Here is a 23,413-nt window from a genome sequence, read left to right on the forward strand (position 1 = left end):
AAGTTTTACACGCGATTAGCCAGGGCACGTGTATCACAGGGGTACGCGGGAATTATCACACGCGATTTGGCTGGGTACGTGTATTACAGGGGTACACGGGAAGTTTTACACGCGATTCGGCTGGGTACATGTATTAAAGGGGTGCGCGAGAATTCTCACATGCGAATTGGCCAGGTACGTGTATTACAGGGGTGCGCGGGAATTATCACACGCGATTTGGCTTGTTACGTGTATTACAGGGGTGCGTGGGAAGTTACACACGCGATTAGGCTGGGTGGGTCCTCACAGGTGTTCCCTGTACACCCTCCACGGCCCCTGCAGGCAGCCCACAAAACAGGGGACTACCCTGCACACCTGCTCATGTCCCCCTGCACCCCCACCTCCCAGCAGTGCAGGGGCACCCTCCACCAGGCCCCCACTCATGTCTCCCACCACCCCCACCCCCCAGCCACCAGGGGCACCCTCCACCAGGCCCCCACTCATGTCTCCCACCACCCCCACCCCCCAGCAGTGCAGGGGCAGCCTCCACCAGGCCCCCACTCATGTCTCCCACCACCCCCACCCACCAGCAGTGCAGGGGCAGCCTCCACCAGGCCCCCACTCATGTCTCCCACCACCCCACCCCCCAGCCACCAGGGGCACCCTCCACCAGGCCCCCACTCATGTCTCCCACCACCCCCACCCCCCAGCCACCAGGGGCACCCTCCACCAGGCCCCCACTCATGTCTCCCACCACCCCCACCCCCCAGCAGTGCAGGGGCAGCCTCCACCAGGCCCCCACTCATGTCTCCCACCACCCCCACCCCCCAGCAGTGCAGGGGCAGCCTCCACCAGGCCCCCACTCATGTCTCCCACCACCCCACCCCCCAGCCACCAGGGGCACCCTCCACCAGGCCCCCACTCATGTCTCCCACCACCCCCACCCCCCAGCCACCAGGGGCACCCTCCACCAGGCCCCCACTCATGTCTCCCACCACCCCCGCCCCCCAGCAGTGCAGGGGCAGCCTCCACCAGGCCCCCACTCATGTCTACCACCACCCCCACCCCCCAGCCACCAGGGGCACCCTCCACCAGGCCCCCACTCATGTCTCCCACCACCCCCACCCCCCAGCAGTGCAGGGGCACCCTCCACCAGGCCCCCACTCATGTCTCCCACCACCCCCACCCCCCAGCAGTGCAGGGGCAGCCTCCACCAGGCCCCCACTCATGTCTACCACCACCCCCACCCCCCAGCCACCAGGGGCACCCTCCACCAGGCCCCCACTCATGTCTCCCACCACCCCCACCCCCCAGCAGTGCAGGGGCAGCCTCCACCAGGCCCCCACTCATGTCTACCACCACCCCCACCCCCCAGCCACCAGGGGCACCCTCCACCAGGCCCCCACCCATGTCTCCCACCACCCCCACCCCCCAGCAGTGCAGGGGCACCCTCCACCAGGCCCCCACCCATGTATCCCACCACCCACACCCCCCAGCCACCAGGGGCACCCTCCACCAGGCCCCCACTCATGTCTCCCACCACCCCCACCCCCCAGCAGTGCAGGGGCAGCCTCCACCAGGCCCCCACTCATGTCTACCACCACCCCCACCCCCAGCCACCAGGGGCACCCTCCACCAGGCCCCCACTCATGTCTACCACCACCCCCACCCCCAGCCACCAGGGACACCCTCCACCAGGCCCCCACTCATGTCTCCCACCACCCCCACCCCCCAGCAGTGCAGGGGCAGCCTCCACCAGGCCCCCACTCATGTCTACCACCACCCCCACCCCCAGCCACCAGGGGCACCCTCCACCAGGCCCCCACTCATGTCTACCACCACCCCCACCCCCCAGCCACCAGGGGCACCCTCCACCAGGCCCCCACTCATGTCTCCCAGCACCCCCACCCACCAGCAGTGCAGGGGCAGCCTCCACCAGGCCCCCACTCATGTCTACCACCACCTCCACCCCCCAGCCACCAGGGGCACCCTCCACCAGGCCCCCACTCATGTCTCCCACCACCCCCACCCCCCAGCATCCAGGGGCACCCTCCACCAGGCCCCCACTCATGTCTACCACCACCCCCACCCCTCAACCACCAGGGGCAGCCTCCACCAGGCCCCCACTCATGTCTACCACCACCCCCATCCCCCAGCCACCAGGGGCAGCCTCCACCAGGCCCCCACTCATGTCTCCCACCACCCTACCCCCCAGCAGTGCAGGAGCAGCCTCCACCAGGCCCCCACCCATGTCTCCCACCACCCCCACCCCCCAGCCACCAGGGGCACCCTCCACCAGGCCCCCACCCATGTCTCCCACCACCCCCACCCCCCAGCAGTGCAGGGGCACCCTCCACCAGGCCCCCACTCATGTCTCCCACCACCCCCACCTCCCAGCCACCAGGGGCAGCCCCCACCAGGCCCCCACTCATGTCTCCCACCACCCCCACCCCCCAGCCACCAGGGGCACCCTCCACCAGGCCCCCACTCATGTCTCCCACCACCCCCACCCCCCAGCAGTGCAGGGGCACCCTCCACCAGGACCCCACTCATGTCTCCCACCACCCCCACCCCCCAGCCACCAGGGGCAGCCTCCACCAGGCCCCCACTCATGTCTCCCACCACCCCCACCCCCCAGCCACCAGGGGCACCCTCCACCAGGCCCCCACTCATGTCTCCCACCACCCCCACCCCCCAGCCACCAGGGGCACCCTCCACCAGGCCCCCACTCATGTCTCCCACCACCCCCACCCCCCAGCAGTGCAGGGGCACCCTCCACCAGGCCCCCACTCATGTCTCCCACCACCCCCACCCCCCAGCAGTGCAGGGGCACCCTCCACCAGGCCCCCACTCATGTCTCCCACCACCCCCACCCCCCAGCAGTGCAGGGGCAGCCTCCACCAGGCCCCCACTCATGTCTACCACCACCCCCACCCCCCAGCCACCAGGGGCACCCTCCACCAGGCCCCCACTCATGTCTCCCACCCCCCCCACCCCCCAGCAGTGCAGGGGCAGCCTCCACCAGGCCCCCACTCATGTCTCCCACCACCCCCACCCCCCAGCTACCAGGGGCAGCCTCCACCAGGCCCCCACTCATGTCTCCCACCACCCCCACCCCCAGCAGTGCAGGGGCAGCCTCCACCAGGCCCCCACTCATGTCTCCCACCACCCCACCCCCCAGCAGTGCAGGGGCAGCCTCCACCAGGCCCCCACCCATGTCTCCCACCACCCCCACCCCCCAGCCACCAGGGGCACCCTCCACCAGGCCCCCACCCATGTCTCCCACCACCCCCACCCCCCAGCAGTGCAGGGGCACCCTCCACCAGGCCCCCACTCATGTCTCCCACCACCCCCACTCCCCAGCCACCAGGGGCAGCCCCCACCAGGCCCCCACTCATGTCTCCCAAGACCCCCACCCCCCCAGTCACCAGGGGCACCCTCCACCAGGCCCCCACTCATGTCTCCCAGCGTGCTACGTGTATTTCAGGGGTTCGTGTGAAGTTTCTCACGCGATCGGGCCTGGGGGAGCGGGCTACGTGTATTCCAGGGGTGCGTGAGAAGTTCCACACGCGATTGGCCTGGGCGCGTGTATTTCAGGGGTGCGCGGGAAGTTTTACACGCAATTTCAGCAGGGTACGTGTATTTCAGGGGTGCGCGGGAAGTTCCACACGCGAATAGCCTGGGCGCGTGTATTTCAGGGGTGCGGGAAGTTCCACACGCGAACAGCCTGGGCGTGTGTATTTCAGGGGTGCGCGGGAAGTTTTACACGCGATTTCAGCAGGGTACGTGTATTTCAGGGGTGCGCGGGAAGTTCCACACGCGAATAGCCTGGGCGCGTGTATTTCAGGGGTGCGCGGGAAGTTCCACACGCGAATAGCCTGGGCGCATGTATTTCAGGGGTGCGCGGGAAGTTTTACACGCGATTTCAGCAGGGTACGTGTATTTCAGGGGTGCCGGGGAGTCCTACATGTGATTTGACAGTGTGGGTCCTCCCAGGTGTTCCCTGTACACCCTCCACGGCCCCTGCAGGCAGCCCACACCACAGGGGACTACCCTGCATCCCTGGTCATGTCCCGCAGGCAGCCCACCCAACATGGGCATGCCCCGCAGCAAAGGCACATGTCTCCTTGAACTAATGAACACCAACTCATGTCCCCCACCACCCCCACCCCCCAGCACTGTGGGGCACCTGCCAGCAGGCCCCCACCCATGTCCAACTCATGTCCCCCACCACCCCCACCCCCCAGCACTGTGGGGCACCTGCCAGCAGGCCCCCACCCATGTCCAACTCATGTCCCCCACCACCCCCACCCCCCAGCACTGCGGGGCACCCTCCACCAGGCCCTCGCCCATGTCCCATCCATGCCCCCCTGCTCCTGGGTCCCAACAATCCCCAATCATGTCCGTAATGGCCATCCTCCCCTGCCAAAAGGCCTAACCAACTATCACATCCACCCACATATCAAAGGCAATTACATGTTACACACCCAATGTAAATAATGCAAATGAACACATGTCTGTCACACACAATGGCTGCAAGTGAATGTTAAAACACCCAACATGACATGCATGAAAGTAATGAGATGATACGACACATTGAAGGATGAAAATAAAAATGTATTGAAAATCAACTAGAATGGAAATGAAATTAGAAAAACCACAAAGCAAAACAACAAAAAGAAGATGAATGTCCATGAAAAAAATCCAAAAAATCAAAAAATCCATAGAAGAACTATTTACAAGACAATCCCGGGTCCATGAGCCCAACCAAATGAAACCTAACTATGTCAACTAACTAAAAACTGAACTATATACAAGAAAGTGGCGCATTGTCCAATCGCAACCAAATAAAAAAAAAATAATTTAAAGGAAACCTACCACTAACTATATAACTATATACAATGGCAGCGGGCAAGTCCTGCGGCTCACTCTGTGATGTTGCCGGCCAGGGCATCATCGAACTCCATGTCGATGTCCTGGAGGCGGGACTCTGTCCTGGCCCCGAGGTCTCGCAGGGATAACCCCATGTTCACCTCAAACTCCCTGCGAGCTTCCTCGAGGCACTCAGCCCGCCTCAACGCCCGACGCATGGAGAAATCCGCCCTGACCATGGTGAGCCGCTCCTCTTCCACCCGCTGCCGCTCCGCACCTATCCGCTGGACCAACTGCTCCCACACGGAAGACACTACCATCCCAGGGTTCTCCGGCCCTCCGGCCGATGCCCGCCCCTCTGATCTTGATGGCCCCGAGCCATGATGCCTCCCACGTCGAGCCTGCTGCTGCCTCCGACGCCACTGCCTCTGCCAGCACGACGGCATCCAGGATGATGGAAACCACCGACGCCGTCGTGCACGTGCCCTGCCCGATGATGCCGTCACATCCTCCATCTGCTGGGGTCCAGTTGCTGTGTTGTCCACCCCTGCTGGACCTCTGACTCCCGACTGTGGCAGGGATGGGATCCCCACCGAGCTGGCTGCATTGGTCAGGGCAGGTCCACAGGGGGCCCTGGTGGCATCTGGGCCGGAAGACGGCAAGGAGAACGACTGGCGTATAGTCTCCACAGAGGAGGAGAGGGCCGCCAGATTGGCCGACACATGCAGGAAACCCCCGAACATGGCCGATCCCAATTGGGCCACGTCGGCACGGTGCTCTTCGTGATGACGTGCGTGCTCCTCCTGGGAAGCACGCACGGCATCACGAATCACAGCCGTGCGCATCGCGACCCCAATCAGGACCTTCTCCACACGGCCAGGGGTCCCCTCGTCCGCAGGTGGAGGGGAGTCAGATGACATGGACATCCCCTCTACCTGCGGACGGGCCTGGGACGGGGCATCCCTGCTGGTGCAAGATGGTGCACCCACAGGTTCAGGGACAGCGACATGCACAGGCCCCTCCACGGTGACCTGTGCTGCCTCCTGCCCCTGCCCCTGGACTGCACCACTTGCACCAGCAGGGATGCCCCCAACAGGCCCCATGTGCGCCTCAGTGGCGGCCTCCTCCTCCTCTGTGGAAACCACCAACCTGGATGGCTCCTCGCCGTCTACCGCCGTAGCAGGCCCCTGTGGGGGCTCACCCACCCCTTCCGCTGCAGCCGTGGGGGCATCCCCGCCGCCTTGCTCCACAGCGCCGTCTCCGCCCTCTCCTTCACTAGCCGCTGCGTAGAGGGAGACATAGAACACAAGCATCAGGGTACTGTACAATGGTCCCCTAGACAGGAAGCAATAGCAGATGAGTGCCACTGTCAAAGTACACTTCCATCATGTCACACTACAACACATGTGTCAGTCCAGGCAAAACACACACAGTGACAGTCATGGTGCGTGCCATGGACATTTCAATGCATGTCCAATGGACTCTCGAATCATACAATGTAATGGGACTCACATGCATCATGGGTCATGCCTATCACATGCACACACTTCACCTCAGTCACATCCATCTGGCCCCGTACACCACAATCACAGTGCATACAAGGATGACTAGGCTGCATCAGTGAATCTGTACATTGTCACAGACATGTGTCATGCATCCATGGCACTCACAAGTCACAGACACGCAGGTCAGGCACACAGACATGGATACCACATATGTATCTGGCATCAGCACCCATCCCTCGCCCCACCCATGTCCAGGAACAGAGACTGCCATGCTCTCATGTGTGCAATCTGCACAGGGCTCCCCATGTCGCATTCAAACACATGCAACAACCGTGCGGTTCACACATTACAGGTCGCACATGCATTCCCATGATGTCCCTGCACACATACATGCGTACATGGCCTATGTCACACATGCAGGCAAGTATCAGACAACCAGCACACTGCAACATGCCCTGTCTCACACAGCAATGCTTGGCCACTTACCGCTCAACTCCAGACGGGTCTCCCTCTCAAGGACCTGGGCGTGGAGCGCTGGGTGTGCGCGTTCCAGGACCCTCAACTGGATGGAACTCATGCGGCCCCGGCCCCCCTCCACGAGGCGCCGGGCCTTCATGAGGGTCCTGGACCTCAAGTCTTCCCAGCGCTTCTTGACCTTCTGGATGGTGCGGGTTGCCACCCCCTCCGCGTTGATGGCAACCACACAGTCGGCCCAGATCCTGTCCCGTCCTTCCTTGTTGGCGCGGGACGATCCGAAGAGGGCATCATACTGCCCCAGGACTTGCTCCACCAGGACACCAACTTCGGTGGCAGTGAAGCTGGTGCCCCTCTGCCCCTCTGGCTGGGGGTTGCCACTCGTGCCAGATGTTGATGTGCCCGACATGGCAACCCCAGGGGCAGGAGTGGGTGGCCAACTGGGTCCTGGGGCTGGGCTGTGGAGCGATGTTATCCGAGTCGGGAGTCTTCTGTTCCAGCAGGGGTGGACACAGCAACTGGACACCTGCAGATGGCTGATGTGCAGGCACCAAATGGCAGGGCACGGTGACAGCAGGCAGGCAGGCAGGCAGCAGCAGATGGCACGTGGGAGGCTGCTCGGGGCACTGGGGGGCAGTAATTCGGCCTTCTGGGCAGGAGCGTGGTCTTCTGTGTGTTTTCGCGTGGCCAGCTTGATACGGAGTGATTTGGCACGTGAAAATCCTGCACGTCAGCGTGAAAATCGAGGAAAGGCCCTTAGCGCGTAAGCGCGTCAGCACGCGTACGCGATTTCATTGGACCAAAGGCCCTTACAGCGTAAGCGCGTCTGTGACGTTTTGCGCACGGGCGTTGCCCTGGCAGGGCTTGGTGATCCCGCATGCCTTTATGTTCTGTACGTGATTTTCGTGCGGTGCGTGTGTTTTCCATCCGTTGGGGTTCACACGCTATTACTTCACAGCGGGTGTTGGCTACGCGTTCTTCTACACGCAAGGCAGACGGTGAGTGGTACCCCGCTCCCCCAGGCCCGATCGCGTGAAAAACTTCACGCGAACCCCTGTAATACACGTAGCCCGCTCCCCCAGGCCCGATCGCGTGAAAAACTTCACGCGAACCCCTGTAATACACGGCGAACCCCTGTAATACACGTAGCCCGCTCCCCCAGGCCCGATCGCGTGAAAAACTTCACGCGAACCCCTGTAATACACGTAGCCCGCTCCCCCAGGCCCGATCGCGTGAAAAACTTCACGCGAACCCCTGTAATACACGTAGCCCGCTCCCCCAGGCCCGATCGCGTGAGAAACTTCACGCGAACCCCTGAAATACACGTAGCACGCTCCCCCAGGCCCGATCGCGTGAAAAACTTCACGCGAACCCCTGAAATACACGTAGCCCGCTCCCCCATGCCCGATCGCGTGAAAGACTTCACGCGAACCCCTGTAATACACATAGCCCGCTCCCCCAGGCCCGATCGCGTGAGAAACTTCACGCGAACCCCTGAAATACACGTAGCACGCTCCCCCAGGCCCGATCGCGTGTAATACTTCTCGCGAACCCCTGTAATACACGTAGCCCGCTCCCCCAGGCCCGATCGCGTGAGAAACTTCACGCGAACCCCTGAAATACACGTAGCCCGCTCCCCCAGACCCGATCGCGTGAAAAACTTCACGCGAACCCCTGTAATACACGTAGCCTGCTCCCCCAGGCCCGATCGCGTGAGAAACTTCACGCGAACCCCTGAAATACACGTAGCACGCTCCCCCAGGCCCGATCGCGTGTAATACTTCTCGCGAACCCCTGTAATACACGTAGCCCGCTCCCCCAGGCCCGATCGCGTGAGAAACTTCACGCGAACCCCTGAAATACACATAGCACGCTCCCCCAGGCCCGATCGCGTGAGAAACTTCACGCGAACCCCTGAAATACACGTACCCTGCTGAAATCGCGTGTGAGACTTCCCGCGCACCCCGGTATACACGCACACGTATTTTTTGTCAGCGGGTGTCCGTGTTTGTGGGTACCCCTTTGCACGTCATTTGTCCTGGAGGGCCACAGTATAGGACATTCATCATGGCAGTATATAGGTGCTATTTGTTGGCGCACCTTTTGGCGCACATTTCTTACAGCCGCAGAGACGCTACCGCCTGCTTTCTTGTGGCGGTCGTGTTTGTGCCTGTGCGCTGGTTTGAGCGTGCGCTTTTTTCCCCTATTCTATTCCATGAATACGTGTTGTAGGCGAGCGTGTGGGCGTTCCGCGCACTTGTGCCCTGTACTTTCCCCCGTGACGCCCACGTTTTGGCAAGTTGTTCCCCATTCCGAGTGTTACGCCCGTGTTCCGCCTACTTTTGTTGCGTGCGCCGCGCTATGTGCGAATTTCGCTGTGGCCTGTGCGATTTTCGCTGTGACCTGGCGCACGCTGTTAGATGGCCTGTGCGCCAACGTGCGCCGCGCACTTTTTTATCGCACATCCGCTGGTTTTCTCGCGCACGGACTTCCATGAATCGATGTGCGCTGCTTTTCGTGCGATTTTCGCACTTGCACTGCGATTTTCGCTATTCCACTGCGATTCGCACGTTTTTGCCCACTTGCGCCGCGCTAATTATTCCATGAATCGGCCTGTAGGTTTCTAAGCGCGAATCCGAGATTCGAACCTCTGTTGCTTTGGGTGGTTTTGCTTCCAAAACCAGCGCGTTGCCCCTGTGCTCTCCTTCGTTCGCTATACCAACATTGTACAAAAAATGCACAGAAAAACCATTAATTACCTTTTCGTGCACTGTATTTTGCATGCACAAAAGAGGTGCAAATTCCTTCTCACCCCGTTTGTGCTCACCTACATATGTATGCGCTGAAAGTGGGTTCTCTAGTGTCTCCCTTTGCTCAAGGCACAAACATGTTTGTCATGCCTGGGTCAAAAACATGTTCTACTGCCACATTCTGGATGGGGGTAAAATTATGGAGAAATACCTGATTTCTAATAAGTATTTGAACCCATAATCATGAGGTATTTACTGCCTGTGGTATTTCAAAAAATGGCACCTCAAGTAAATTCCTCAATACTCGTCTGCAATTTAAATATTGACTGTTTTGACTGTTACCAATATAATGAGAATGAGCCACTACGTGCTGCCAATTTTCACAGGTAAAGGAAGCTGGTCCAAGCAAGGGATCACCTGAGACTACAGTCAGCAGCTTAGTCACTAGGAAATAGCTCATTCCAAGCAGAGACCTGATGGCCTGTACGGAAAAGTGCTTTTGTGTTGTTGTTATAATACTGATATCTGCAAAATGTAATTAAGATGAAGTCAGTCACATGCTTGCCTGAGAAGTCACTGAATATGCCCTAGAAGAAGTGCCAGTGGAAGACTTCTGAGCCAAATGCTATATGGTTGTTTTAATAAATGTAATTTGGATTGTATACAGTGTTAGCAGCCATCGTCAGATGATTTAATCTGAATACAGCATGAAGCAAATGGTATGTAACTGTGCACCAAATGTGCAGGAAGTAGCTCTCTAACATTATTCCTCTCTCTATTCAAATGTCCTTTTATTGATTTATGATACTTGAAAAGTGGCTTTACACGGCAAGGATTGTTGTTCGAATAGTGTAGCTACTTTTGTTTATATGTTGCTAAAATGTTAGCATTTTCTTTCAATAGCCACAATGGCTATTTTAAGGGTGCAGAAGGAGGCTACTAAAACACAGGCCGCATAGTGATTGCTATAGACTTTAATTCAATATAGAAATAAAGAGAAACCCTATCGTTCCCTATATCTATGAGGAGTCACCCAGCCGCAAATAAAGTGTTAATGGGTCTGTCGGGATGCATTTGACTCGAAAAGTCCACTGTCCTGTGTCAAATGTCTCTATCTCTGTCCCTTATACTCATAACAAAACTAATGGTTGCAACAATGTTCTTGGTCCCGAAGAATGACTCCCTCCTCCTGGACTGAATGCCACAGTCCTGGTTGCAAGTTCTTCACCAGGGAGAATGACTTCCTTCCCCTGGTTTTGATACTTGACACACAACAGATTGTTGATCCTTTAACACTATACATCAGAAAGTTCACTATTTCTTTACTCCAGGAGGAATGACTCCCTATACCTGGAACACTGTTTTGATATTCTTTGCAAGTGTAACTACCAGGAGAATGACTTCCTTCTCCTGATGTCTGGTTCTCACTGTTTTCCGTACACAAAGCCAGGGGGAATGACTCCCTTCCCTCTGACTTTCTTGTCACTTGGTTTCATGATTCCACAATGCCAGGGGAAGGGATCCCTTCCCCCGGCCTTTCTTGATGTTGTTCTCACAGTTCACAACACCAGGGGGATTGACTCCCTTACACTGACCTTTCTCAGACTTATTTCACTGTCCACAACACTGGTGATAATAACAACGTTACTCACCGTAGTGACTACCTTAATCCTAGTCCATAGTCGTCTTTCCTCCATACTTTCGGAGATTCCGTCCATCAGGGCCTCTGCACGTGGCATAGCCTGCCTTCCTGAGCTCCGCCCCGCGCATCACCCTTCAGTCCTTTTCTATTGCCAAAGTCGAAGGACCATCAGCAAAATAGAGGATACTTATTAAAGGAGACGGCGGGCGGGCATATGGAAGAAAGAGGACTATGGACTCGGAGTAAGGTAGTCACTACGGTGAGTAACTTTGTTATACTCCTACGTCCCGTCCCCTTTCCTCCATACATTTGGGAGATTCCCAAGCACTGACCAAAGAAACGGGAGGATGGAAACTTCCCTTACTGCAACAGTTTCTTAAGAACTGCCTGGCCAAACTGGGCATCAGCCCGGGAGCTCAGGTCAAGACAACAGTGTCTGCAAAAAGCTCAAGGAGAAGCCCACGTAGCCGCCTTGGCCATGGACATATTTCTGGAAGGCAAAATCGGCCGCTTTGCCACGGACCAAATGTGCATGAACAGCCTTTGGGGGCTGACGGCCTTGAATCGTAGAAGCTTCTGAGATACATGAAGCAATCCAGCATGAAATGGACGCTTTTAAAGCCGGTTTTCTATTTGTGTCACCGAAAGTAACAAAGAGTTGTGAAGAACTTCTAAGTTTGCTTCTTCTGTTGAGGTAAAACTTCAGAGCTGGTCTGACGTCTAGGTTATGTAGAACCCTCTCTGCATCTGAGACCGGTTTTGGAGAGAAAACCGGTAAGGATACTGATTGATTTATGTGGAACTATGAGACTATTTTTGGAAGGAAAGAAGAATGAGTGCGAAGCACAATCTTATCCTTGTGGAAAGTTAGGAATGGATGTTCGACAGAGAGAGTTGAAGCTCACTTATTCTTCGAGCAGATGTTACCGCAAACAAGAAGGCCACTTTCCAAGACAGGAACTTGAGCTTGGTAGTGGCCATTGGTTCAAATGGCTTATGACACAAAGCGGTGAGGATCCCATTTCGGATGAGGAGGCCTGACCGAGGAAAGAGGTGAAGAAGAAGTGAAATGCCTCTTGATTATTGGGTTCGCCAATGAAAAAGAGCAACTGTCTGTAGACAGATAAGCTGCAATAGCAGATAGATATGTTATGCACAATAAGACAGGGATGCCAGAGTCTGCAAGGTCTGATATAAAAGACAAGACACAGGCTTACATGCCACCTAAATTATGCGCATATTATCTTTTGGAAGGTTAAACTGCGCTAAGGACCTGAACTCAGGTACCAGGTCGCCAAGCTGAAGGGAAGGAGGTCTCAAATCTGCAGCAACCTGATCGGGTCGTATATTGATAGGTGCTGCAGCTCTGAAAACCAAAACCTGACTGCTCACCAAGGAGCTATGAAGAGGAGAGTGCAGTTGGAGGCACTCTTGAGTTTCCCAACTGACCGATGAATCAACGGCAAAGGCAGGAAGGAATAAGGTTTTGTGTTGTCCCACGGGATCTCAAGCGCATCCCTCAAGGAAGATGCTCTGAGACTGTCCTTGGAAGCATAGAGTGGTAGTTTCCTGTTCTTTGCAGTCACAAGGAGGTACAATGTTGGAGAACCCCATTGCTGGAAAAGCTTGGTAAGAACATGGCTGTTCATTTCACACTCTTAATTCGTTACAAACAGGCGGCTCAGTGACTCTGCCGCAACATTGATCTGACCTGGAATGTGCATGGCCTGTAGCCAGACATTATGTTGGACTGCCCAATTCCAAATCTGGATAGCTAGATCCACCAGAGGAGGTGCCCTGGTGCCCCCTGCTTGTTGATGTAGAACATAGCTACAGAATTGTTTGTGTGAATTTGCATCACTCTGTTCATGGTAGAAGGCTGGAAAGCTTTCAATGCCAGAAAGACTGCCAGGAGTTCAAGGTAATTAATATGAGACATTATGTTCTGGGGCGTCCACAGATCGTACACCTCGAGGTGTTCCAGCGTCGCCCCCACCATAGGAGGGAGGAGTCTGTTGTAACCGTAATCTGTGGGCAGGGCTCTTGGAAGGAGGTCCCATTGAAAGGTTGCTGGCAGTTGACCACCATTGAAGATCCACTGTCATGGAGGATGGTATCAGAATCATTTTGAAGTCCGGGTCCACAGCTTGGCAATAGCAGCCCCGAAGTGCTAGCTGTGTGCGCCTCATTTTCAGTCTCGCAAGACGTAAGGCTAACAGCAGGGGTGTTGCTAGGTCTGGAAAAGACCTGGGGCTACGCTCATGCCGGAAGTGTCGGGACTGGGGGCTAGCTAGCCTTTTGGTTGTAGCTCCTGAGATTCTATTCGGGGCTACAACCAAAAGATCAGGGGCTATAGCCACCCCCCAGCAACGCCTCTGGCTAACACGCATGAAGCCATCAGGCCCAGGAGTCTCTGGAACCACCAGGCTGACATGTGGGAGCAATTCAGGAAAAGATGGCACGTGGCCGATAAATCCGCAATTCTGTCCTCCGCTAAGAACACTCTGACACTGACAGTCTCCCAGCGGAAACCTAGAAAAATCAGATCATGAGCAACCGTCATAGACGATTTCCGCCAGTTCACCTAAAGCCCCAGTTGAAACAGGAGCTGGAGGAGTGACTGAAGATTGCCAGTTGCAGCCCGTGGACAAGGACTCCGCAGAAGCCGATCCTCCAAATATGGATAGACATGAACTCCCCGCAGTCTGAGGAAGACTGGGGTAACCGCCATCATCTCTGAAAAAACAAGCAGTACCGAGCTGAGACCAAACGGCAGCACTCGATACTGGAAGTGTTCCGTTCCCACAGAAAGCCAAATATATGTCCGATGTGGGCCCCAGATCAGAATATGCATGTAAGCGTCCTGAAGATCTACCACACTGAGTCAATCGTCTTTCCGGAGAGAGGACCTTATCTGGCTGGGCGTGATCATCTTTAATTTCTCTTGGTGTACGAAAAGTTTGAAGCTGCAGAGGTCCAGGATAGTGCGCAGGCCAGCCTAGTTGGATTTGTGCACTCTAAACAGACAGGAATATTAGCCCTCCCCTAGCCCCCGTAAGGGAACAGGTTCCACCGCTCTGAGGTTCAGAAGTTTCTGTAGCTCGGCTCTAAGGGAGGGAGACCCAGTCTGCTGAAGAGGAGATTTAGAGGATGGGATATGAGGGAGGGACAAGCAGAAGCCGGCCCGGGTGATGGACAAAACCCATTGGTCGTCTGTGATAGTCTGACACGCCTCCAGATGAGACGCTATAACGTCCTCCCACTGGAGTCTCATGTGACTCATGGAAAACATCATTTGGATGGTTTGTCACCGGCGAGACCACCTGGGGCCGAAGAGGAGGCTGTTGACCGAGAGAAAAACCAGTCACTTTGCCTTTGCTACTTGCAACGAGGTGCACCAGAGGAGCTTTTTACCCGGTGTGCTCAACGCTCCTGGAACCCACTGAAACCTGAGAAGGACCTTGTCTGGGTCCTTGACCTCTGTGTATAGGCTTCATTAGCTGGGGTTGGGCAAGGACCGACAAATATTTAGCTGTTTGCGTGCTTGCCTTTGTTTTATTGAGTTCGTCATCGGTGGAGAAGTGGAACAGCTCTTTACCTTCAAAGGGTAGATCAAGTACTTTGTCCTGAACCTCCTTCAAGAAGTTTGTAGCATCCAACCACGCTTGGGGGGAGATGGCTACTCCCACCATAAGGCCCAGTGCAGAAGTGTCTACATAATGGGCCGCAACCTCCAGCAGGTCCCGAGCCAGCACTCTGGCATTGGATAGGCCCTCTTTAAAATCTTCCAGCCTGTCCTGAGGGATACATTCATGAAATTTGGAAATCTCTTTCCACAGCTTGAGATTTGCTGCTGCCAGGATTACTTTGGTATTCGCCTGGCACAACTGAAGAGCAGAATTGGAAACAACTTCTTTCCCAATGGCGTCAATAAGTTTCTCCTCTTTGGACCTAAGAGGCAGCCATAGAGAATGTTGAGGACGGCTTAGATTGAAGCGTAGCTGCTGCCACCACTGTTGGTGAGGGGAGTGAACATGCAGTCAAGGGAATGTCTTCTGAAGAGTGTAGTTTGTAGCAAGCGTCAATTTTCCTATTTACATGCTGCCCGGAATGAGGTTCTTCCCAGACTTTGCAGGCTTCAGCTAGCACATCCTTTTGAAGGAAAAGGCCTGTGCGCTCCTGTGTCATAAGAGTTAAGGCTCCTGGAAGTACACCTTCTTGTGGAGCTGGAGACTTGTGTATCGGAATATCCAGCAACGTCATTATATCCACGACCGGGTCATGAAAGGCTCTGACAGAGTGGGACGGGTCTTCACTATCCTGGTCTGATTGGTCCTTGTCAGCTGTGGCCGGAACAGGAAACTGATCGGCAGCACATGGTACCTCAGACCTCATGGGCATACTTGTCTGTGGAATTGGCGTCTTAAGCACTGGTGAAAGTGGAGGAAGTGGTGGCAGTGGAGGAGGGGACCCCACCGGATGAGGAGGGGCAGCACTATGAAAACCTGCGCTGGGGTAGTAGGAGCAGGCTGCGGCTCACGAGGCCTGAGAACATTTCTTTGAATAGATCCTTAAAGTATGCCTTCATTGGGTCAGAGTGCATATGGGCTTGGAAATTGCCAAAGAACGCATCCTCAGAGGAATGTCAAGGCACAGGAGTGGGTAGCGGCCGCTCTGGAGGGGCATACCCCAATGATTGTAAAGAGGCTAGTTGTGCGGGTGGCCCTCCACCAACTGAATTCGCATAAACTAAAGGAGCGGACACAGAAGGAAGCAAGACTGTGTGTGGCAGCAGAAACCCGAGCATGCCAATCCATTGGAGGGCAGAATGGATTCCTAATGTCCACATTCCGTGGAAAATGCTGCTCGGCCCCAAAAATAGGCCCCTCTGCACCAGCCTTTGAGAACGTTGGTGTGAAAGAACTCATCAAAATTGCCACCTCAGACCGCTCGTGTTGAACCACCATTTTGTCACTGCATGAGGTGATCCGTGTCACAGGTCTCAGTGAGGCCATTGTCATCACAGGTGTTTCAGGGCCTTTTTTAAAATCAATTTTAGCCTTGTGACAGGTAACCTCGGCAGAGCCAATACTAGCAGATCTAGAGCGCTTTTGAGCCCCTTTTGATTCTGCAGAAGAATTAGCCCGCGGTGAGGGAACCTCGGCAGGGCCGGTACTTGAAGACTTAGGGCCTTTGCCATCCTTCTTTGTCCCCTCAGGAGGATCAGTTTGACCACAAGATTGTTTGTGGAAAGGCTTAGGATCACCCATGGTAGCCAGAGCCCTAGGAGGAGGCCCCTTGATCTTGCCATTTTTAATTATAGCCCCTAATTGGGGATCCTCAGGGATAACCTTTGTACCTTTAGTCACTGTACAGGAAACCTCGAGACTAGGCTCAGTACGTTTAGTTCCAGACTTGGGAAACTCAGGAATAACCCCGGTCAAAACAACCCTAAATATGTTGGGCTTAGCCTTAGCCCTCAGATGGGGAACCTTGGGCCTTGGAGCAAACTCCGGAATTCAGGCTAGATCCCTTTCGGGACACCTAAGGGAGAACCCTGGAATCAGAGCCACTTGGGGCCCTCCCATAACCAGAACACCCCGGGAAGGAGTACCCTGGCCAGGGTGGGCTAAAAAGGAAGGAACTTACCGGACACATCCTTTTTTCATCGATGAACTGCTGAAAAGCGTGGAGGAGGAAGCAATTGGAACACCTCCTCCCACCTGACGAGTCTACGCTGGAGTGCCCGGACGGAGAGGTAGTCACAGTATAAGCAAAAGTCCCACCAGTGTTCCGGGACCAAGCACTCCAGACAGAGAAAATGGGGAACTACCCTCGCAAAATGACACTCGCACGAAGAACAGCACATGAATCCCAGACGCTACGGCATAGACGGAGGAATGAAGACCATGGAACCGGAGTAGGAAAATGAAAGACAAGGGAACAAAAAACGAAAATTCCCTATGATGCAAATGCGTCCGACCCCGACCGCACAGAGAAAAGGACTGAAGTGTGATGCGCGGGCGGATCTCAGAAAGGCAGTGCTACAGTCACGTACGGTGGCCCAGTGTAAAAATAAAAGAAGGACAAGCAATTATTTTTGATGCTTCAAAAGTGCTCTGGTCCTGTCCCGATGGACGGAATGTCCTGAAAGTATGGAGGAAAGGGGACGGGACGTAGGAGTATGTCTCCCTTCACCCTGGCCTTTTTCAGGCTTATTTCACAGTTCACAAAACCAGAGGGCATGTCTCCCTTTCCCTGGCCTCTTTCAGGCTTATTTAAGAGTTCACAACACCATGGTGAATGTCTCCCTTCCCCTGGTTTTTCTCAATATATTTGGTATGGGAAACTTGGTTCCCTCCCCTGCCAGGTACTGCCACGAAGAAGATGACATGTAGGAATCTTCATGCATGAATGAGGGTACTCAACCCTATTATCTCTATATTTTATATCTGTGAGACCTGGTTCACTCTCCTGCCAGGTACTGCCACAAAGAAGATTACTTGTAGAGATCTTCGTGTGCATGGGGGTCCCAAACCCTTGTTTTTTCTGTTTGTGCCTTCTCTCCACAGCTCCTACCAGCCATCCTGACCACCCATGTACCTTTCTGGTCTCTGCCACTGTCATTCGGTGGTTCTCAACGTCTTCAGACCACTACTTCAGGTCTCTCGTCCCTATTCCGGTTTCCGCGTCTGCTGCGGCAACTCTGCAGCACTTGCTTCTTTGCAGGTTCTCTGTCCTTTCTTGCCAGCATGATCCAGGTGCTCTGCTTGCCTGAACCTCTGCTGTTCCAGCTTTCCCGCCGGTCTGCCCACAATGGACTGGGTTAAGACACCCGAGACGCCTTGCTCGCGTCCCGGTCAGCAGCGTTCTCTCCTTTCTCCGATGGACGATCCTCTCGCTCGCCGGTCCTCATGGGAGGGTCTGACAAAAAAAAGGTAAGTCCTTCCTCTCTCTTTATGTTGAATGAGCATTGACAGCTAGAATGCTCATTCAAGTTCTTAGGAGGGCACTTCATTGTTCCGCACCTCCTCCCCGCATCAGTACCTGTCAAAGAGGTCTTCATTAAGACATCCCTACTCTTCCTCGTCTCAGTAACTGTAGGGTATTCAGTCTCACATTTATATATGGAAGTGTGCGGTATGGAAGTGAGGGATGTGAAGGTGGGCCTCATGGACTGAGGGGAAGAAAAGGAAGTGGGTGGAGGGTGAGGGGTGTTGTACCATGTTCCCTCTAGATGGTCGTCCTTGTCCCCAGAGGGGGAGTCTCTCCCCCATGAGATCCTCATGCTGTGTACCACCCCCAAGGGGACATTCGGGTAACGGCCTCACCTCCCTGGCCTCATGGGAAGGCGCTGCCTCTTAGGGAGAAGTGATGACCTCTAAGGATTCGTCACATAATAAAAACATCAACCCCCTAGAGGGAAACAGATGGATGTATTGGTATTGCTTTGTATGGAGTATCTGTACAACCTCTATACGCCAAGTGTTTCTGTCACTTTGGAGCATGCTGCAACAGGAGAGGTGCTGGGCTTCTAGCCTCCCTTAGCTTCAAGGACATCATAAACAAATGGGCAGCTTTCTAGCTCTCCAACTGTTACTTCTCTATCTCATGGAACTCTAACACTTGCCCCAATGCAGTCCCGACAGATGTCCCGCAAGGGCCAGTACTGGGTCCACTCTTTCTTATTCTGTACACCCCTGCCAGAAACATCTCATCCCTCGGTTTCTGATGTCACCTTTTTGCTAACAGTGCTCACATCTTCTTATGCTTTCCCTACTTCAGCCCATACACCTCTGAGCGCATCACCAACTTTCATCCAACATCGGATGACACTATTGTGTCAAAAACAGATGTCATATTTCTCCTGGCCTTCAGTGCCAATCCCACTCTGCCATCCCTTATCTGCTTTGGTTTTCATGACTTCCTCATGCAACCTCCCAAGTATCAGAACCTTGGAGTTCTCTCTAACTGCAAACTCAAATTACATAATTTCATTGCTGCCGCTGTGGCCAAGATCCACCTTCTAAATATCAGAAACATCTGTACTACCCTTTCCCATCTGTACTATTGCTTTTTTAGGTGGGATGGTGAGCCTGCCAAGGAAGATAGAGAGTAGCAACATCATACTTCTCTCCCGTCCTTGTCTGCTGGCTGACACAAGTGTGAGAAGAGCACAGCATCCTTCCACTCCCCTATGTTTGTTTGTTTATTTATTTATAGCGCGCTCCAGACCCGAAGGTATCCGGGCGCGTGTGCAAGAATACTTTAAGCTTACAGGTTACAGTTACACATTCCAAGTAGATAAAGGATACATTGACAACAGGATAATGATTACCCTACAAGTTCGTACACAGAGTTATATACAGAGTTATTTACACAGGTATTTGTACACAGAGGTGTATACAGAGTATACATTGACATCAGCAAGGTGGAGTAAGCGGGGGAGATGAGCATGTAAGTATGCGTTCAGCTACAGATTAACAGATGGGTAAGACGTAGGTAGTCCTGGTGTCGGTCAGTTATAGGTCGTTTTCTTTGAGCCATTTAATACAGTTAAGTCTGAAGTGTGGATAGGATTGGTCAGACCTTAAAGAGGATGGGAGGGAGTTCCACAACTGGGCTGCTTTGACAGGGAAGCTGTTGCCTCCGGCAGTGCTCAGTTTAAATGGGGGCACAACTAGCTGGTTGGTATATGCTTCTCTGGTAGGTCTATTGGAAGTTCTTCTTTTTAACCTATCTGTTAGGTATTTGGGGGCTAAATCGTTAATACTTTTGAATGTTAGTGATACTGTTTTAAGTTTATTTTTGTCTGCTGTAGAGAGCCACTTAGATTGTCTTTGGACGTCTGAGATATGCTCTCTTCTTGGGATTCCTAAGGCGGCTCTGTTCTGCAAGGTTTGGATTTTTTGCAGCGTGTGGTACATAAATGCTGATACTAATGTGTAGTTTGGGGAGCTGGCGTTGATGAAAAGTCTAATATGAACCATGATATTTCAAAGCAGAAATTTACTCAAGACCCATTTGGTCCCAGGGCTTGTGGCTGTTGTCCTGTATGGTCGTTTCTGTTGATCAATGTTGGTTAGAACATGGTCTGAATTGTAACTAGTTTATCCTGAAAGGTCCTAGCAATTATGTTAGTGAGTTCTGAGGGTTTGCATTGGTTACTGATTTGTTGTGGGTTTGTTAGATCCTTGTGGATTTGAAATACTTCTTTAACCTTGCACTGCACAAAAGAGAAGCCGTTTTGATAGGACCATTTTTTTCTTTCTTACAGTAGTCGTACGGTTTGTCATTGGGAGACAGTGATTTTATCCATGTGTGTCCCAGGTTGCAACCCTTTTAAGGGGGGGGGAGTATGTCATCAAACCATTTGTGGTTGCTCTGAGTCATAGATTGAATTCTTTTCTGCTTTTATGTCGCAATAATATGCAATGTGTTATCCAATTGCCTAGAGCTATGTACACTGTCAAACATGTGTGTTAAACACCACACTCTCAGGTCATGTGTCTCAAGATCCTTTACTGAACCTAGTGGAAGCCACACCTTATTCAATTTTAAAAATTAACAAATCTGACAGATTCCAGAAAGGCTACAAAATGAACTTTTCAGAAGCCTTACATAATCCTTGTCTTTATTGTATCTGGAAAACTATGGTACTTGGATACCCAACAAAGGGCCTCATTACGAGTGTGGTGGTATCTTGGCGGTAAATCTGCTGAGATGCCACCAAATGGATTTACCATTACTGCCACTTGCTCTGGCAGAATTACCACTGGAACAAGTGGCAGTATGGTGGTGTTAGTACCCATCTATGGACTCCATGGGATTTCGGCGGAAGTACCACTGGCGGTAATTCTGCCGAAATTGCCATTTTTTGGCAGTAAAGTGGCAGAATTACCTCCAGCATTTTTCTGGAGGTTTTTCCTCCACCTTACCTCCAAGCCCATAGTTCAGTGGTGCGGTAATGCTGCAGTACTGCAGTGGTAACTTTGTTACCACTGCATTAGCATCGTTTTTGGCCATACCGCTGAACTCATAATGAGACCCAAAGACTTTACGGCTCTGTTACAAGTTAGGGGTTATCCCGCCAGTAAATCAGCCTGACTACCGCCCAATGCAATTACTGTTACCACCACTTGGTCCAGCGGTAATATAAGTTTCGATGGCAGTGTAAGTACCCATTTATTTAGTCCATTGAACTCAATGGGGCATTTTCAGTGCAATTGCCATGGCAGAAATTGCGCTGCGGTAATTGCGGCAAAAATGTGTGGTACATTGGTGCATTTTTACATCCAGCTCAGAGCTGGAGGTAAATCCTACAACTTTCCACCCGAATCATAATTGGGCGTTGCGGTAATGCTGCGGTAAAGCTATTATCGCCATATTTGTTCCACACTGACCAAATTATAGTGAGGCCCAAAGCTTTGTACGAATGGGTGCCAGTCAATATCATTGAAAAAGGACTTTAAAAAAAATATATAATTGGGACAAGCAGATAAAAAGACGAGTGGTCGAAAGCAGCATCATTTAAAGAGGTTTCGTTATGCTCGTTTTCTAGGTAAAGTACCCCCTACTGTACTTTACAAAGGTAAGTCACTAAGTTCAGAAAACGTATACTGCCACCATGCTGCAAGCCAATGTCTTTCACAAGGCCACAGAAAGCAAGGGTGGTTTGCAATACCTATTGTATATAGGGGGCGATTACTAACTCATAATACATGCTACCAGACGCTCTGTCCTTTCTCTGCCCTCCCCCTGGTGTCATGCCTCCATGATGGACACCTGACAAATGGGCGCAGTTACATAAAACAAAGGTTTAACCGGCGGAACAAAAAGCACACCAATGAGCCACGTGAGCGCTAAGACAAACATGTGCTAAGGAGATTAGTGTCGGTCACTTTGGAAAGCAGGCGAGCGTGGTGCCGCTTCAGATAGAATGCTGTTCTCCTCTTGTGACCACTGCACTCACCAAATAAACCGACGGCGATTCGAATGTGAAGCGTCAAAGGAAAAACTCACATGAAAGGAATCTGAAAAGAAAGTCCTTGCTTTCATTAAATGTTCGATAGGCTCTGCAATCAGTCCTATAGATAAGCTGTGTACCAGTCACCTCGACTTCCTGCAAATAAGCGTAGTACTCACAACACCAAAATAGGGAGCAAAAATACTCCAACAACGGACACACAAGGTCCTGCCCCATGCTTCCGCCCAGACAGCCCCGTGGATATGTGTGCATCCGTCCCACTAACAGAGAATTGCATTTATTGGAGAATGTAATGTTCAGCCGCTCAGTAACACCAGTTAATGACCTTCATCCGACTTATGCGTCAGAGGCGGAGGCGCACACAGGGCTGGACTGGCGCGCACAGTAAGAAAGCTCCAATAACTGGCGCTGTGCGTGCCTCCAAGGTCTCATGCTATTAGCACGTCACCCTCTCCTTAGTACACTAACACCCTCCTCCCCCTCGCCAATCAGTGGCTGCGCTGCTTACTGCCATTGCTTGGAAGGATATTCGTGAGGAATTGTATACTAGCAGTGACAGGCTGCAGTCTGAGAAGGGAATCGACTCTCCGGTTTGCAAAACTCGAATGAAGGTTTAAGATTATTCACATATGACAGTCAAGTCTGCCGGAGTCTTCTATAATTACACCCACAAACCTTCCGTGTTGGATTATAATGCAATGCAAATATGTACTACTTGGGATCTCCCACGAGGAGCCCCAGCATCCCCCACAAAGCTCTGCAAAGAACAGGGTCTTACCAGGTCCATTCTGCACTGTTCTTGTCCGACTGTCTGTTTGCGACATCCAAAGTGCGTAGTAAAAATCCAAAGACCCTTTCGTGTTTGATGAAAAGTCGGAGTGGGCGGCTGTCTCTCCAGTTCCTCCTCTGTCTGTCTGTCTCCCTCTCCTCTTTTCTCTCTCTTGCACTCCCTCTCCCGCCTTCCTCTCTCGCCGTGTCTCCCTCGCTTTCATACTCGCTCAGAACTTTGTAGTTTGCTCAAGGCCAGGAGCCACTGATAGCCTGTCCAGAGGCAGAGCTTACAGCTGACCCCGATAAAGGTTCACGGGATGTTGAAACAGTGGAGAAGGCCTACCTGCTGCAATCGCCCACAGGAAGGCTCGTCAAAAGTCCAATGTTCACAGCGTTTTTGTCTTCTATAAAAGTGCTACAAAATGTACTGTAA

General features: G+C 53.3%; 1 protein-coding gene across 2 annotated transcripts in view; it reads right to left on the bottom strand.

Moving 5' to 3' along the window:
* GCK (glucokinase) overlaps positions 1-23,189 on the bottom strand; it is a 406,174-nt gene extending 382,985 nt beyond the window's left edge. The window contains exon 1 of one of the 2 annotated variants that reach the window (XM_069618957.1): positions 22,988-23,189. In XM_069618957.1, the coding sequence (XP_069475058.1) occupies positions 22,988-22,996 (9 nt within the window). In that variant the 5' untranslated portion in view covers positions 22,997-23,189. The remainder of the gene's footprint in view (positions 1-22,987) is intronic. The other variant, XM_069618956.1, reaches the window with a different exon arrangement.
* Positions 23,190-23,413: the final 224 nt, after the last annotated feature.

Source organism: Ambystoma mexicanum, chromosome 10, assembly GCF_040938575.1.
Source record: "Ambystoma mexicanum isolate Mex_15411 chromosome 10, UKY_AmexF1_1, whole genome shotgun sequence".
In the NCBI taxonomy this organism is placed as follows: Eukaryota; Metazoa; Chordata; class Amphibia; order Caudata; family Ambystomatidae; genus Ambystoma; species Ambystoma mexicanum.